Source organism: Dendropsophus ebraccatus, chromosome 1, assembly GCF_027789765.1.
Source record: "Dendropsophus ebraccatus isolate aDenEbr1 chromosome 1, aDenEbr1.pat, whole genome shotgun sequence".
Lineage (NCBI taxonomy): Eukaryota > Metazoa > Chordata > Amphibia > Anura > Hylidae > Dendropsophus > Dendropsophus ebraccatus.
The window spans coordinates 230,992,607-231,011,011 of record NC_091454.1 but is presented as its reverse complement, the minus strand read 5'-3'; the positions used below and the strand labels follow the sequence as shown (position 1 = coordinate 231,011,011).

At 46.1% G+C, this 18,405-nt stretch overlaps 1 protein-coding gene across 1 annotated transcript in view; it reads left to right on the top strand.

Annotated features, from left to right (window-relative positions):
• Positions 1-18,188, top strand: part of SENP3 (SUMO specific peptidase 3) — a 30,727-nt gene extending 12,539 nt beyond the window's left edge. The window contains exons 4-11 of the mRNA XM_069950218.1: positions 10,997-11,108; positions 11,251-11,398; positions 11,473-11,520; positions 13,389-13,466; positions 14,115-14,252; positions 17,446-17,529; positions 17,611-17,661; positions 17,742-18,188. Coding sequence (XP_069806319.1) covers positions 10,997-11,108; positions 11,251-11,398; positions 11,473-11,520; positions 13,389-13,466; positions 14,115-14,252; positions 17,446-17,529; positions 17,611-17,661; positions 17,742-17,852 — 770 coding nt within the window. The 3' untranslated portion in view covers positions 17,853-18,188. The remainder of the gene's footprint in view (positions 1-10,996; positions 11,109-11,250; positions 11,399-11,472; positions 11,521-13,388; positions 13,467-14,114; positions 14,253-17,445; positions 17,530-17,610; positions 17,662-17,741) is intronic.
• Positions 18,189-18,405: the final 217 nt, after the last annotated feature.

The following is an 18,405-nucleotide window of genomic DNA, read 5'->3' as shown; positions in this document are numbered from 1 at the left end:
TGTTATATATCGTTTTAATCGTAACGACTTGAGGAACATGCATAACAAGTCAGTTTTACCCCAGGGCGAATGGCGTAAAAACACATTTCCCCCAAATAAAAGAAATGCGTTTTTTTTTTCAATTTCACCACACTTTGAATTTTTTTCTGGTTTCGCAGTGTACTTTATGCAAAAATTCAGCCTGTAATTGCAAAGTACAATTAGTGACGCAAAAAATAAGGGGTCATGGGGGTTTCTAGGTGGAAAAATGCAAGTGCTATGACCTTTTAAACACAAGGAGGAAAAACCGAAAACGTAAAAACGAAAATGGGCCATGTCCTTAAAGGGTTAAAAAGTCACTTCATTACGCACAAAATGTGCCTTCTGTCAGTAAAGAATGTAAAAAACTACAGTGCTTAAAAAGGCGACGTTTACAACTTTTTCTTTTTTTAACAATGAATGTTTTTTATTGCATAAAAGTATGAAACAATTTTAAAAAGTACATAAATTAGGTATTACCGTAATTGTAAAGACCTGCAGAATAAAGTTTTCATATAACTTAGACTGCATGCAGAACAGCGTAAAAAAAGTGTCAGAATTTGTCATACTGACATGTGGGGTCTTGGTGATGAGACCCCTGACAATCACAAAACAAATTCTTATATTTTGACACCTTTGGCGCTGCAAACACAAGATGGTGCCTGGAAAACACTGTAATAAAAAGGCCACACAATCTGCACGGTGGTCCTTTCTTTCTGAGGCCTGTGTGTGACACAGGAAGCCCACTAGATCCCCACATGGGTGGCAGATACCACCTCATTCGCTATGGAGCTATAAAGCACGCTCAGTAGCATGCTTCATAGCGGCATAAGTGACAGGAGGAGCTCCTGTCACCGATTGTTTACTGACCTCCGTGTGGACCGATGGGCTAGCTTCTCATAGAGCGGACTCTGAGATCATAGCAGGTAACGCTGATCAATGCTAAGCTATGGCATAGCACTGACCACTGTTACTGATCTGAGAAAGAAGTTAGAGATGAGCGAACCGGGTTCGGGTCCGATCGTTCGGCATGTGATTAGCTGCGGCTGCTGAACTTGGATAAAGCTCTAAGGTTGTCTGGAAAACATGGAGACAGCCAATGACTATATCCATGACTTCCACATAGCCTTAGGGCTTTATCCAACTTCAGCAGCCACCGCTAATCACATGCCGAACGCTCTGGTTCGGATGGACTCCAGCTGCTCCAGGGTCGCTCATCTCTAAAAGAAATGTAATAGTCCCCAAGGGAAAAGCCCAAAGCCCCTCCCCAAATAAGTTACACCCCCATTTTTTCCATTACCGTTTTTTCCCATTAACCCCTTAGTGGCCGCTGTTCTGCCTTTTCACGGCGGCCACTAATGGGCTTTATTCCGATGCGTACGCCTTTTTAACGGCGTACGTATCGGTATGAATTGCCGCCCGTCAGCGGCAGTGCGGGGGATCAGCGGTCAGTATGACAGCTGACCCCCTCCTGTAACTGCCCGGAGCGGAAGATTCTCCGCTCCGGGCAGTTTAACCTGTTAAATGCCGCTGTCCCTTTACATGATTGGAGGTGCCGCGGCGCCGTCCGGTCCCCTGACGTCTCCATGGTAACTCCGGGGGCCTAATGAAGGCCTCTGGGCTTACCATGGATAAGCCATCCTGCTGACAGGGGTGGCCGTGCTACTGCCTGTCAGCAGGATGGTCCCATTATACAATACACTGTACTGCAGAAGCAGTACAGTGTATTGTATGATGTGATCTAAGTGTTACACTAGTCTACAGTAATGGACACTAGTGTAAAAAAAAAGTGCAACAAACACAATCCCCCCAGCCCCCCCCCTTAATAAAAATGCATTACATTCCCCATACACTATAAACCATTACATAAAATTGATCAAAAACACAAATCCTATACACATTTGGTATTGTTACGTCCGTAACGACCCAATCTATATAACTATATCAATAATTATATCGCACGACACACGCTGTAAAAAAAAAAAAAAAAAAACTACCAGAATAGCTGTATTTTATCAATCCACTTTATAAAATACGTCATAAAAGAGATCAAAAAGTCATATACATATAAAACTTGGTATCAATAGAAACTACAGATCTTCCCGCGTAAAATAAGCCCCAAACCAGCTCTGTCGCGCAAAAGATAAGAACGCTATGGATCTTGCAATGTAGCGACAGTTTTTGTGGGTTTTGGCTAGGAAGATAGTTTCTATTGCGCCAAAGTGATAATAGTTAAAAAAAACTACACAAATGTGGTATCGCCGTAACCGTAGTGACCCAGAGAATACATGTATTATGTTATTGGTGACCGCCGATATGAATTTTTACGGCGATCACTAATGGGCTCTATTCTGCTGCCATCAGCTCTTTATGGGGATGGTGCAGAATAGTGCAGCCGCGCCGGTAATGCCCGCAGCCCCCTCCTCTCAGCTATCGGAGGTCACTGAGGGGTTGGGGCAGAATGTGGGGTCATTCCCGGCCAGTCCCCGCACCGGTGATCGCCGTTATTTACTGAACGGGCCGTGAAGACGTCGGGAGCCCCGTAGCTGGGATAAGGTGACGTATAGTCTCCGGCGGCCGGGGAGTTAACTGGGCGAGCTGCGGACAAACTCGCAGCAGGGATGTACATCCCTGCTGCGACTTTGTCTGCCATTGAGTACACATGGCCTGGATCCTCAGCGAGTCTTGCTGCTAATACGCAGCCAGAAACTCGCTGCGGATACGGCAAGTGTGTTTGTACCCTTAAAAAAAGATCAAACTCTCATTCCCTCCACCACCAGAGGTAGCAGATAGCATGGGGCAATGATCCGGACTAGCCGGTGTCGTCCTGGTACAAGTGATCAGCGGTATATACTATATACCACTGATCACTTGTTCCAAATGCTGCCGGCACTTTTTGTAAAAAATAAGTCAAGTGCCCCGCATTACCTGTAACCACCCCGCATTACCTGTAACCACCCCGCATTACCTGTAACCGCTCAGATTGCCCGTATCCACCCCAGATTGGCCATCACCACCCCAGTTTGCCTGTGACCCCCCCCCCCCCCCGATTGTCCGTTACCACCCCATATAGCCAGTAAACACCCCCAGATTGCCACAGACTGCTCGTACCACCCCAGATGGCAAGTAAACACTCCCAGGTTGCTCGTCACCACCCCAGATTACCTGCAATCTCATTAAAAAAATTTTTTTTTAGTAACTGCGCTATTCTAATAACCGATACTAGCTGCGGTTTTGCTCCAGCAAAATGACGCTCCTTCCCTTCTGAGCCCGGCTGCGTGCCCATACAGTGGTTTATGCCCACATATGAGGTACCGTTGTACTCAGGAAAACCTGCTTTACAAAGTTTGCTGTGCATTTTCTCTCCTGTTTCTCGTGAAATTGAGAAATTTCAAACTAAACAAACATATTATTGAAAAAAATAATTTTTTTCATTTTTACTTTCTAATTTTGAATCCTTTCCTCTAATACCTTTGGGGTCAAAATGCTCACCGCACACCAAGACGTATTCTTTGAGGGGTGCACTTTCCAAAATGGGGTGACTTTTGGGGGGTTTCACTCTGCTGACACTACAGGGGCTCTGCAAACGCACCTGGTGCTCGGAAACTTCTTCAGAAAAATCTGCACCGCAAATGCTAATTGGCGCTCCTTTCCTTCTGAGCCCGGTTGTGTGCCCATACAGTGGTTTATGCCCACATATTGGGTACCGTTCTACTCAGGAGAACCTGCATTACAAATTTTGGGGTGCTTTTTCTCTCCTGTTGCTTGTGCAAATGAGATACTTTAATCTGAATGAACATATTATTTGAAAATTTCTATTTTCCATTTTTTTCCAGCCTAATTGTGAATACTTTCCTTCAGCCCCTGTAGGGTTAAAATGCTCATTATACCCCTAGATTATTTCCTTAGGGTGGTTTCCAAAATGTGGTCATTTATGGGGGGTTTCCAGTATACAAGCCTCCTAAACACACTTAAAGAGTAACTGTCATGTTTTTTTTTTATTGCAGAAATCAGTAGTATAAGCGATTTTAAGAAACTCTGTAATAGGTTTCATCAGCCAAAAAAGCCTCCTTCTGTACTCAAGAAGCAATCTCCCAGCTACCCCCCCCCCCCCTGACTTTTTATCTGTGCATTATCAGGCAAACACGTCTTCATTACAGTGAAGCCAGTGAAGACTGGCTCTGCTTTCTCCATTGTAAGCCTATAAAGGGGGGAGGGGCCGAGGGAGATGAGGGAGCAGGAAGAGGTGACATGAAGGTCAGCTGTCTGTAGACTCTCTGGGCACCTAAACCGCAGGATTCTGGGGTCAGAAAGGTCAGTGCTTATCTATGAACTTACTGAGAGAAGATTGCAGGGTGTTGTGCTGTGCAGGACTGCTCCGTGCTCACTCACTCCTAACAGCCCCTCCCCTCTCCATAGCCACATAATGGAGACAGAAATCCTGCTTCATCTGATGTGAGGGGGGAGGCTGGGAGATTGCTTTTTCACTACAGAAGGAAACTCTTTTAGTACATAAAACCTATTACAGAGTTTCTTAAAATCGCTTGTACTATAGATATTTAATGTTTTCAGATAAATTACCCTGAAATGACAGTTATGCTTTAAAAAAAGAACTGGACCCTAAAAAAATTTAGTTTTGGAAATTTCATGAAAAATTATTAATTTGCTGATACATTTCTATATATATATATATATATATATATATATATATATATATATATATATATGAGTGATCCAAACATCCACATCCATCTACACAACTATTGTACTAGTAAAAACTAGAGATCATGAAGGGTGCATGAAATTTGTTTTGGCCTTTTTTTTTTTTTTTTTTTTTTTTGAGTTTCAAATGTCCCTGTCATTATAACATTTACAATCTAAGTGAGCAGGGGATGTGAAATAAAGCAAGTTTGCAATTTACTTTTTTTTTGAGTTTTCATGCTTTAAAACAAAGCTATACTTACTGTATCCAGGTCCAGTCTCAGAATGACTTGGATAAAATAGAGCATCACAGAACTATTACCACATAAAAAGTTCTAATTTTAAAATTGGGCCCTTAATTGACCAATAATAACTATAATGTACAATAATGACCCCCTTAATGACGGACGAGTGTACTTATCATTCCGCCATTAGGCGGAAGCAGAGAGTGCTTTCAGCACTGTAGGTATTGGCTGGTACGGCTGATGGCCGTTCCCAGAAAATTAGCCCTTTTTAGAAACGGCTGCATTTAAATGACTATAGGAAGCGATTGGGGGTGGGGGGGTGGAGTCCCTGCTGCTGCTGCAGCCCCTCCTGAGTCACAGCTTTCCAAAGATGCTGACCCTGGCTTGGCACACTATTGCTCTGGGCTCCGGCAGCCCTGAGCAATGGAGCACTGATGATATTGATCAATGCAGTGTGTGTGTGTGTGTGTGTGTGTGTGTGTGTGTGTGTGTGTGTGTGTGTATGTATGTATATATATATAATATCTATATATATATATATATATAATATACACACACTGCATTGCTCTCTATGAGATCAGTGCAGTTGTAGTAGAATTCCGCCGGGGGGACTTTAAATTACAATGTAAAAAATTTATAAAAAATCCCCTCCCCTAATAAGTTTATTAAGTCCCCCCCCCCCCCCTCATATTTTAAAATTAATTAAAAAAAACATATTTGTAATTATGCAAACTATTAAATTATAGCAATCTTGATCTTGCACGGTAAACTGCATAATTGGATAAAAATGCCAAAGCACAAAATTGCTGATTTTTATCATATCCAGAAAAATTGTAATAAAATGACATGACACCTCACACAGCCCCATAGACCAAAGAATAAGAGTTAAAAAGATCAGAAAAGAGCAATTTTAGGACAGACAGACAATTTCGATTTTTGCACTTCCATTTTTTTTCCTTGCACTTCCATTGCACTTGCATCTTTTCACCTAGAAACCCACATGAGCCCTTATCCTTATTTTTTGCACCACTAACTGTACTTTGCAGTGACAGGCTGAATTTTTTCATAAAAAAAAAACACAGCAAAACCAGAAAAAAATTAAATGTGTGGTGAAATTTAAAGAAAACGCATTTTGTTTATTTGGGGGGTATTTGTTTTTACGTCATTCACCCTGGGGTAAAACTGACATGTTATGCATGTTCCTCAAGTCGTTATGATTAAAACGATATATAACACGTATAACTTTTCTTTTATCTGATGGCCAGTAAAAAATTCAAACCATTGTTAACAAATATATGTTTCTTACAATTGCTCTATTCCCAGGCTTATAGCGCTTTTATCCTTTGGTCTATGGGGCTGTGTCAGGTGTCATTTTTTGCGCCATGATGTGATCTTTCTATCGTTACCTTGATTGCGCATATGCGACTTTTTGATCGCTTTTTATTACAATTTTTCTGGATTTGATGCGACCAAAAATGTGCAATTTCTATGCTTACGCCGTTTACTGTGTGCGATCAGGAATGAAATAAATTAATAATTTGGGCTATTACGCATGCGGCGATACCAAACGTGTTTATTTTTTATTTATAACATGGGAAAAGGGGGGTGATTCAGAGTTTTATTAGGGGAGGTTTTTTTTTATCAATAATAACACTTTATTTCATATACTAGAAGCCTCCCTGGGGCTAGGATTATCCCTCCCTGGGGTTAGGGTTATTCCCCCTAGGGGACTTCTAGTATAAGCACACTGATCTCTCATTGAGATCTATGCTGTAAAGTTATACAGCATAGATCAATGAGAGAGGCACTCGATTGCTTTCGGCTGCTGCAGCCGAAAACAACCGAGTGCCGAGCCGGGATCAGCGCCATTACTGCGCAGACCCTGGCCGGCAGAGGATGTGTGGATTGCTCCCCCGGACAATGTCCCGGGGTGGGGGCGATCCACCCCACTAGACCACCAGCTTTGACAGCTGCATCTGATTGCTTGATTAGCGGGCACAGTGATTGGAAGTGTTTATTGTCATGTCATTTCATTAGGCGGATGATGGAATCTGCCTGAGCATATCATGGAGCCTACGTGACGGGCAGAACTTCAAGTGGGAGCGCAGGGGGGCGAGCGGAAGATTCCGCATGGAGTTTTCTGTGACTATTACTCTGTGTGCATATACCCTATTACCTCCAGGTGAGAGAAGACGCTGGAGTTTCCTCCTCAGGCCCTGAGCCACACAATACTTATTTAGGGAGCTAAGGCACGAGAGCTGGAGGGACCTTGCCACCGGCTTCTAGAATATCTCCAACCACTTTACTACATAGGCCCAGTAGAGGTTACTCTGAACATCGGACATACCCCACAGCTTCCCGATTTCCCATCACTGCTCCTACTACAGATACCAGCAGGAGAAGCGCCGGACTCTCTCATCTCTCTGTGCGGCCAGCTCCACATCAGAATAGAGAAGCTTCCTTGCTCCTCGCTGCTCTTCCTCCTATAATGGCTTTCAGTAGACTCTGGTAAAGCCACCAGCACAGCCTGGATGGAGGCGCTGGGTCTCTGGGGCACCACCTTCATAGACGGTGGCTCTCTGGAGGAGGGCACCACCTTCATAGACGGTGGCTCTCTGGAGGAGGGCACCACCTTTTATAGATGGTGGCTTTCTGGAGGGCAGTCTCCTGGCTTTGGGAAACACTCTGGGACCTCTATCTCCCACCTCAGCCATCTCCTCACTCGCACTCTTGGAGGACAATGCTCTAGGACATGAGAAGCTCTTTAGGAGACGCCCTTCAATACTCCTACCACAGCTCCCACCTTAGCTTCTTCCTCTTCCTCGCTCTCTATCACTCGCCTTCATTAACCGTTCTTTATCCTCCTCCGCTCAGACATTTCTGGAGCATCTTCTCCTGGATAGGCCCGGCTGTTGCTCACCTCCCAGTCTCTGTATCTCTCCTGTATACCCTGGGAGAGCTCCGGCTTGTTCCTCCTCCCGCAGCGCTCTCACCTGTTTCCCCAGGTGCTGCTACTCATGGAGCTAATCCACAATCCTGCAGGTGAAGGTGTCCATAGTCTCCTCAGGGCCAGTAAATGAGTGTGATCTGCTAGATGTTACCACTCCACGCTCCCTGGTGGTCTTTATGCTTGTCCCTTTTACTTATCCTGTACTGATCCTTAGTTACATCCTGTAATATACTCCAGAGCTGCACTCACTATTCTGCTGGTGGTGTCAGTATAGGATCAGTAATGTATGTACACAGTGACCCCACCAGCAGAATAGTGAGTGCAGCTCTGGAGTATAATACAGGATGTTATTTAGGATCAGTAATGTATGTACACAGTGACCCCGAGTTACATCCTTTATTATACTCCAGAGCTGCACTCTGCCTTATTTTTCTTATTTGGAGGATGGTTGTGGAGGTTGTGTATTAGACTTCAGAGAATTGGAATAAAACCCTGAATCACCGATCTCTCTATTTTGGATTAATTACTGTTTGCTTCCTAGTGGCTTTCCCGGTGTGTGTGTGTGTGTGTGTATGTGTATGTGTGTGTGTGTGTTCGTTCATGTTGTGGTGTGTGACGACTTTGACAGGACCAGGTTGGTGCCTTTTGGGCCTGGGCCTGTTCTCCTCATTCCATTGTGTCGGCACATACGGCATCAGGGCATCATTTTACCCCTGTACCGGTTGGAGCTATGGCGGACTAGAGGTGTGGTGGTGGGGCGGACTAGAGGTGTGGTGGTGGGGCGGACTAGAGGTGTGGTGGTGGGGCGGGCTAGAGATGTGGTGGTGGGGCGGGCTAGAGATGTGGTGGTGGGGCGGACTAGAGGTGTGGTGGTGGGGCGGACTAGAGGTGTGGTGGTGGGGCGGGCTAGAGGTGTGGTGGTGGGGCGGGCTAGAGGTGTGGTGGTGGGGCGAGCTAGAGGTGTGGTGGTGGCGGAAGCTAGAGGTGTGGTGGTGGGGCGGGCTAGAGGTGTGGTGGTGGGGCGGGCTAGAGGTGTGGTGGTGGGGCGGGCTAGAGGTGTGGTGGTGGGGCGGGCTAGAGGTGTGGTGGTGGGGCGGAAGGAAGGATCTATTATTACAGCATTGTGGCTCGGTGTACAAAAACTGCAATATGTCTCCGATGTTTTATACAATTTTGGAGCCTCATTAGACAAAAGGACAAGGCCCAAAATGTGTTGATAAAGTTTGGTGTACAGTAACCCAAACAATAGGTGAAAGTGATACAAGTATCTGGAGACGTTCTACACCATGAGCCCTATGATAGTCTGGCTGGTTTTAGGTTATGCTGAGCGCTGGAGCACTGGACATGATTGAGGAAACCTCCCCAGACCCGAGAGAGAAGATGGGAAGTGCCGAGGTCACCGTGGTTATACCCCTAAGTAAAGGCACATTGGTTCCTGGGAGATCTGTTCTTCTCCAGATTGCTTAAGGCTCTATTACACGGTACGATTATCGGCCGTTACAGCTGATAATTGTCCCATGTAGGCAAGGATCAACCAACATGAACTATGTCAGCTGATCGTTGCTGTTGAACACGTTGAAAGACAAACCACTGTGATAGCGGCAACTTGCTACTGTTGCTCCGCGGAATAGGAGGCAGCAGACCGGCGCTATCTCCTACAAGCTGCCTGCACAATCTAGGGATCACCGGGGCACCCCATGGGCTATAGGGACATCAAAGCAGGGGAGACTCTTCTAATCTGATGATAGATTCCCTTTAATCCTTCATGACCCCATTAAGTTACTTATATATACAAGATACAGGGCGGCCAGGCGGGTGAATAAGGTGTGTTTTCTGGGTACATCGCCATCTGGGTACATCTACCATATCTTTTTTCCATACCCCGGACACCTGCAACTTGCTCTGCCCTTCATAAGGTTTCCCCATACGGTGGGGATGCGGCTGTTCCAGTTTTTCTCCAGTTTGGTTCCAAAGCTCTTCAGCACCTGCCCTAGATGACACCCGGCATATAAGACAACCCCTGATTTTAGTGAAGATTTTCCTGGGTTTAAATGTAGTCTTATACACAGGAAAATACTGTGTGTGTGTGTGTGTGTGTGTGTGTATATATATATGTATATATAAATCTCCATGTGTCATATATGGAGCTCAGTACATGAACAAGTTATTTAATCTTTTTCCCAGCTGTATAGCGGAGATGTCCCATCCAGTAGCCATGTGTACTAGGACGGGCTTTTCCCCTTTCCCCTGTGTGCACTTCTTTCTGTGCCAGCACCTCCACTGAGCAGACCAGACTTTTAAGGAAGTCCCCCTTGAAATAGGCTTGTGTGGCCTTCTGTGGTGACTCCTCGTAATTGTTGGGGAATGGTGGCCTTCTCTGACCTGACTCCTCATAGTTGAAGAATATGGGTATAAGTTGACCATTACTTGTTGCTTTGGGGTAGAGGTTGAGTTGTGCCCATATGGAGGCCCTGAAGGGTTTGCCTCAGCCTTTACGCCTGTTCTCGTGTCCCCTAGGTCAGCTTGGCTGTCACAGAATCGGTATGTGCACTTCTGGTTATCGTCATTCACCAGGACGGAAGGGTCCAGGGTTCTGTTCATCGCTTTTTGTTGGCTTCTCCAGCTGCTAATGTATCGGCTGAAGAGCTCCTCATGCTGTAGTGTCGCCTCCTAGTGGCAGCAGTGTATACCCAGCTTTCTTTTTCCCACAAGAAACTTGAGTGTTTTTAGGTTTTGTCCCCCCCCCCCCCCCTTAAAGGGTTTACTCCAAGAAGAAACATGTCCCCTTCCAATGATATCCCCATCAATCACAAGAACTGGGGTCCCTGGCCACACAAAGCTATCTTCAGCAGTCCCGTAGAGAGTGACTATAATAGGGGCCAAGCATGTGCTTTGCCACTCTGGTTATTCGAGGGACAGATGACCTCCATGGTGCTGGAGGTCCCAGTGTCCACGCTGTCCTTCGGACAGGGCATATGTCTGATCTTGGGATGACCATCTAATGCAGAGCTTATGTGGACTGTTCTGGATTATTGGTATGGTGGTGTATCAGCGTGTGACGCCATTGTCTCATCTCCCCTAGGTATCCTGGACCAGTTCCTCCAGACGTACGGCAGCCTGATTCCTCTGGGGACAGATGAGGTGTTGGATAACCTGGAAGACGTGTTCCAGCAGTCGTTCTCCACGCCCGCCAGGTACGTGTAGTGCGGCTGTCCTGGATGTGAGGGAGGCTTGTTTGCATCCACAGAAGGTAATGGGGGTTGTCCTCCCTGTATCCTCTGCTGGACATTGGGGTTAGTATGTGCATTCTGTACTTTTCAGTATCTTGTTCTACAGGAGGGCGGTGGTGCAGCATGTCATCCAGTCATATCAGCGCCTACCCGGGAACAACCTGGTGCGCAGCTTCCGTGTTACATACAAGAGGCATGTGCTGAGCATGGACGACCTGGGCACACTGTATGGCCAGAACTGGCTCAATGACCAGGTATATACCGTATATTAGTGTATGGAGCAGGTGTGAGGGGTGTATATAGCAGTAGTAACGGTTTCTCTTTTCAGGTGATGAATATGTATGGAGACTTGGTAATGGACGCAGTGCCTGAGAAGGTTAGTGGTGGTCTGACTATTGTCATTATAACTGGCTGGAAATGCGCATAAAGGAGGCTGGGGGCCAAGGCTATACAATGTCTGCTGCCATCCCATCCCCCTGTGCTTATAGTACCTACACCCCCTGCTGTGCACCTTTATAGAACCTACACCCCCTGCTGTGCACCTTTATCGTGGTTACACCCCAGGCCGTGCACCTACACCCCCACCACCTGCCTGTAGACTCTCTGAAGTATTCCTTTGTTCCTCTATAGCCCCTGTACCACAACAGTATCCATAGACTGTGAACTCTTAAGGCCCTATTACACCGAGAGATTATCGTTTAACAAATCGATGTAACGGTCAAAAACAAACCATTATCTGCCCATGTAACACCTAACCATCAAACGATGAAGAAAAAATCGTTAATCATTGTCTTTCAACATGTTGGAAAATTACCGTTGTTAGTGCGCCGGTCATTCGCTAATCTGTTTGTCTAATAAGTCGTTCGCAGATAAAACCTGCTGTGTGGTTTTGTCCTGAAGAACGATAACCGTAAAAATGATTGTTTATAATCGGTGAATGAAATATCAGAATCGGTCGCTACTAAATCACCAGTTATCACTAGCGATCGATCGTTATAGCGAATCTTTTACACCATAGTCGCCTTTAGGGTCCTATTAGAGAGGGTCATTTTTCGATGATTAACGATATTAATCTCAAACAACCTGGAATCGTTCACCCAATTACACGGAAAGATAATAGTGGCTTGCGATTTTTCTTACGGTCGTCCTGTCCTCGCCGATCATTCATTTCTCAGCGGTTACATCTACAGGATTTATGGGAAAGACTGAAGGACATGTTACACCGAACGATCTGCAAACGATCAACGATTTTTCATTAGTCGTTTAATCGTCTGCAATTACACAAAACTATCGTTGATTAGATCCAAACCTGGAATTGTTCACCATATAAAACAGAAGGAAAGTGGTGAGTTACGATTGTTACTCCATCTGATCCCGGCCAATGAAGGAACAATGTGGAATTACACTGACCGATTAGTGAGCGAATGCAGAATTACAGCAAACGATTAGTGAACGATTAACGATGATTGTGTCAGCACTGGATGGTCGTTTGATCGTTGCTGCAACCATTATTGTTTAAATTTGAACAATATAACGATCATTGGTACGATAATCCGTGCAATAGGGCCCTTACTTTAACCACTAGATAACGTGCCCACCCCTGAAGACAGCCATTGCTGTGAGGCGCCCCCTGGCGACAGGGCACTGGGTGGATGGCCGTGGTTTCCTTTTCTGTACTAAAAGTAACGGAGAACGATGCAGGAAGAGAAGCTGTGGTGGTTGTGGCCACAAGTGTTCAGCACTAGGTGTGAGCTATGGGGAAGCTTTATGAGGTCTGGTGGTGGAGTATTGTCCAGTCATGGTGGAGCTCTTCTGGCCTCTATTGGTGGTGGGGTGCTCAGACCCTGATGTATCGGGTGTGCAGTATTGTCCAGCCATAGTGGTGGAGCCATGGTGTCCAGGCCTCTATGGGTCAGACCCTGATGTATCGGGTGTGCAGTATTGTCCAGCCATGGTGTCCAGGCCTCTATGGGTCAGACCCTGATGTATCGGGTGTGCAGTATTGTCCAGCCATGGTGTCCAGGCCTCTATGGGTCAGACCCTGATGTATCGGGTGTGCAGTATTGTCCAGCCATAGTGGTGGAGCCATGGTGTCCAGGCCTCTATGGGTCAGACCCTGATGTATCGGGTGTGCAGTATTGTCCAGCCATGGTGTCCAGGCCTCTATGGGTCAGACCCTGATGTATCGGGTGTGCAGTATTGTCCAGCCATAGTGGTGGACATTTTTTTTTCTTTTTTTTCCAGGTTCACTTCTTCAACAGTTTTTTCTATGACAAACTGAGAACAAAAGGATATGAAGGAGTAAAGAGGTGGACGAAAAATGTGAGTACCGGTGTCCTGTATCAGTGTGGTGTGATAGAGGTCACAGCAACATCTTCTTCATAATGTCCCACAATGCATTCATGTCATCTGTTCTCCAAGTGGTTCCTGCAGTGACAGCAGGAGGATACCCCTGTATGATGGGACGGAGGGTCTGCTCCTGTATTCCCTGGAGCGGTGTCACTAGTTATGGGGGAGGATACCCCAGTATGAGGGGATGGAGGGGCTGCTCATGTATCCTCCGGAGCGGTCACTAGTTATGGGGGAGGATACCCCAGTATGAGGGGATGGAGGGGCTGCTCATGTATTCCCCGGAGCGGTGTCACTAGTTATGGGGGAGGATACCCCAGTATGATGGGACGGAGGGTCTGCTCATGTATTCCCCGGAGCGGTGTCACTAGTTATGGGGGAGGATACCCCAGTATGATGGGACGGAGGGTCTGCTCATGTATCCTCCGGAGCGGTCACTAGTTATGGGGGAGGATACCCCAGTATGAGGGGATGAAGGGGCTGCTCCTGTATCCCCCGGAGCGGTGTCACTAGTTATGGGGGAGGATACCCCATTATGAGGGGGCTGCTCCTGTATCCTCCGTGTCACTATTATGTCACATATGATTGTTCCCAGTTATACAGAATGTCTGGTGTTTCCAGGTTGATATATTCAGTAAGCAGCTGCTGCTGATCCCCATACACCTGGAGGTTCACTGGTCTCTTGTCTGTGTGGACGTCACTAAGCGGACCATTACTTACTTCGATTCCCAGCGCACCCTGAACAGGCGCTGCCCCAAGGTAAGACTTGCTGCCATGGATCCCTAAGGATATGTTCACACTGACTGTCGGATTGAAGGATATGTTCACAAAATTGTCGGAATCCGCCATGGAATCCCACCTGCTTCTGTGTCAGACAGTGTGTCTGGGAGGGCTTGTGTCCCGACACTCTCTGCTCAAAGAATTGACATGCCAATTCTTTGAGAGGAGGCGCGCGAGCCCTCCCAGACACACTGTCTGACACAGGCGGGTTTCGGTGGCGGATTCTGACAACTTTGCTCAGTGTGAACATACAGTCTGAATTCGCCACGGAATCCCGCTGTCTCGGTGTCAGACAGTGTGTCTGGGAGGGCTCGCACCCCTCTGCTCAAAGAATTGGCATGTCATTTCTTTGAGCGGACAGTGTAGGGGAACGAGCCCTTCCTGACACACTGTCTGACACCGAAGCAGGTGGGATTCCATGGAGGATTCCGACAATTTTGCTCAGTGTGAACATAGCCTAAAAGGGAGAGTCACTGCTGGGCACCCCAGTCCTTTCCTTCTTGCTGGCTTCTCCCTCCAGACTCCCCAGTTCTCTTCCTTGCCAACTTTTCTGCCTTCCCTCCCTTGCTGACTCCCCAGTTGTCTCCTTCGCTGACTCCTCCCTCCAGATTACCCAGTCCTGTCTCCTCTGACTCCTCCCTCCAGACTCCCCAGTCCTGTCTCCTTATCTGACTCCCAGTCCTCTCTCCACTTCTCACTAGCTCATTGGATGTGTATATGCTGATTTATACTTCATTGTTACAGCATATCAGCCTAAAAATGCGAATTCACCACCCCCTTCCCCCATTCACGTGTATTATATTGTGTAATAGGATGTATTATTGTGTAACCGGTGTAATAGGACTACACCAAGCTCAAGTAGGCTTGATCGGGGGGACACAATGTTTTCTAAAAGTTTTGGTGCCCATTAGGATTTCAGACATGCCATAGACTTTTCAGAAGTTTGATAGCTGCTGGGTGCTGTGACCCCCATAATCTATGTCTGTTTGCTTCCAATAGTTATCAGTGCTCTGCTATTACAGCCTGCCTACACATAGATCCTGATGTAATGTATCAGTGCTCTGCTATTACAGCCTGCCTACACATAGATCCTGATGTAACATATATCTGTGCTCTGCTATTACAGCCTGCCTACACATAGATCCTGATGTAACATATATCTGTGCTCTGCTATTACAGCCTGTCTACACATTGATCCTGATGTATATGTATCAGTGCTCTCCTATTACAGCCTGCCTACACATAGATCCTGATGTAATGTATCAGTGCTCTCCTATTACAGCCTGCCTACACATAGATCCTGATGTAATGTATCAGTGCTCTCCTATTACAGCCTGCCTACACATAAATCCTGATGTAACATATATCTGTGCTCTCCTATTATAGCCTGCCTACACATAGATCCTGATGTAACATATATCTGTGCTCTCCTATTACAGCCTGCCTACACATAGATCCTGATGTAACATATATCTGTGCTCTCCTATTACAGCCTGCCTACACATAGATCCTGATGTAACATATATCTGTGCTCTGCTATTACAGCCTGTCTACACATAGATCCTGATGTAATGTATCAGTGCTCTCCTATTACAGCCTGCCTACACATAGATCCTGATGTAACATATATCTGTGCTCTTCTATTACAGCCTGCCTACACATAGATCCTGATGTAATGTATCAGTGCTCTCCTATTACAGCCTGCCTACACATAGATCCTGATGTAATGTATCAGTGCTCTCCTATTACAGCCTGCCTACACATAAATCCTGATGTAACATATATATGTGCTCTCCTATTACAGCCTGCCTACACATAGATCCTGATGTAATGTATCAGTGCTCTCCTATTACAGCCTGCCTACACATAAATCCTGATGTAACATATATCAGTGCTCTCCTATTACAGCCTGCCTACACATTGATCCTGATGTAATGTATCAGTGCTCTCCTATTACAGCCTGCCTACACATAGATCCTGATGTAATGTATCAGTGCTCTCCTATTACAGCCTGCCTACACATAGATCCTGATGTAACATATATCTGTGCTCTGCTATTACAGCCTGTCTACACATAGATCCTGATGTAATGTATCAGTGCTCTCCTATTACAGCCTGCCTACACATAGATCCTGATGTAATGTATCAGTGCTCTCCTATTACAGCCTGCCTACACATAGATCCTGATGTAATGTATCAGTGCTCTGCTATTACAGCCTGCCTACACATAGATCCTGATGTAACATATATCTGTGCTCTGCTATTACAGCCTGCCTACACATAGATCCTGATGTAATGTATCAGTGCTCTCCTATTACAGCCTGCCTACACATAGATCCTGATGTAACATATATCTGTGCTCTGCTATTACAGCCTGTCTACACATAGATCCTGATGTAATGTATCAGTGCTCTCCTATTACAGCCTGCCTACACATAGATCCTGATGTAACATATATCTGTGCTCTGCTATTACAGCCTGTCTACACATAGATCCTGATGTAATGTATCAGTGCTCTTCTATTACAGCCTGCCTACACATAGATCCTGATGTAATGTATCAGTGCTCTCCTATTACAGCCTGCCTACACATAGATCCTGATGTAACATATATCTGTGCTCTTCTATTACAGCCTGCCTACACATAGATCCTGATGTAACATATATCTGTGCTCTCCTATTACAGCCTGCCTACACATAGATCCTGATGTATATGTATCAGTGCTCTCCTATTACAGCCTGCCTACACATAGATCCTGATGTATATGTATCAGTGCTCTCCTATTACAGCCTGCCTACACATAGATCCTGATGTAATGTATCAGTGCTCTGCTATTACAGCCTGCCTACACATTGATCCATCACATCATATATATCGGTATGTGCACACTTCGGAAAAGTGACGTAAAATCCGTTGTGGAAAACGTTGCTCGCGGACTGCAGCAGGCGCGCCTCCACCCGTGTCATAGACTCCATTCTGTGCTTGAGCGGATCCTGTCGTCCGTCCAAGGAATGAACACGTTAATTCTTTGGACGGATGACTGAATCCGCCCCTGCACAGAATGGAGTCTATGACGGGTGGAGAAGCGCGTGAGCGGCAGATTCCGCCACGGATTTTATGTTTCTTTTCCGAAGTGTGCACATACCCTAACATGTCGTGTCTCCCCTTACAGCACATACACAAGTATCTCCAGGCCGAGGCGATAAAGAAGGAGCGACAAGAGTTTGTGAGCGACTGGAAGGGCTACTTCAAGATGGTATGTGGTGGTCCAACTCGTGGGTCTTGTGGCCGAAAATCTGATCTTACAGCTTGTTCTCATTGCTTTCCTGCTTTTCAGAATGTTGCACGTCAGAACAATGACAGCGACTGCGGGGCTTTCGTGCTGCAGGTGAGACCCCTGTCCCCACCCCCTCCCCCCAGATACAGAGGGCCTCCATGTAACTTAGTGTTCTCCTCTCTCTCCTGCAGTATTGTAAGTTCCTGGCCTTGGAGCTCCCGTTCACATTTGGGCAGCAGGATATGCCAAAACTGCGACGCCAGATGTATAAGGAGCTTTGTCACTGCCGGCTGACCATGTGACCAGAGACGACGACCGGACTGAGCCAGGATTGTACGGTTACATAGCGGGTTTCCTGCCATGTGTTACTGCCCGCTCCATGTCTATTCCGTGGAGAGTGACACCCCACCCCCCCAATGGCCGCCCCTCACAGGCTCTACTTGGAGCTTTCACTTGTAAATTGATATGTGAAGTCCAGAGGTTTTTGTTGTTTTTTTTAACAAAAACAATCCCTTTAAAGTCCCCTCCCCCTGTACCTGCAGACTGTCCAGGTCTGGCCCCTTACACAAAACCATCAGGCCTCTTGTCTTTTTTTTTTTTTTCTCTTTTTGTATTTTTTTCTTATTTAAACTGTTTCTGGGGAAAAATTTGTAGGATTTTTCGGTTTTTGTTTTTTTTTTTGTCAGAAAACAGAAAAATAAAAAATGAATAAAAAGTTCTATAGAAAAACCTGTTCACACTATGAGCTGAATGCAGCTGGTGCCTGTGTTAGGAAGAGATGTAACCACTTGCTTACTGGGAGGGACAGTTTACACTTTTTATTATACAGCTGAGGGTTTGGTTCTTTCTATGGTG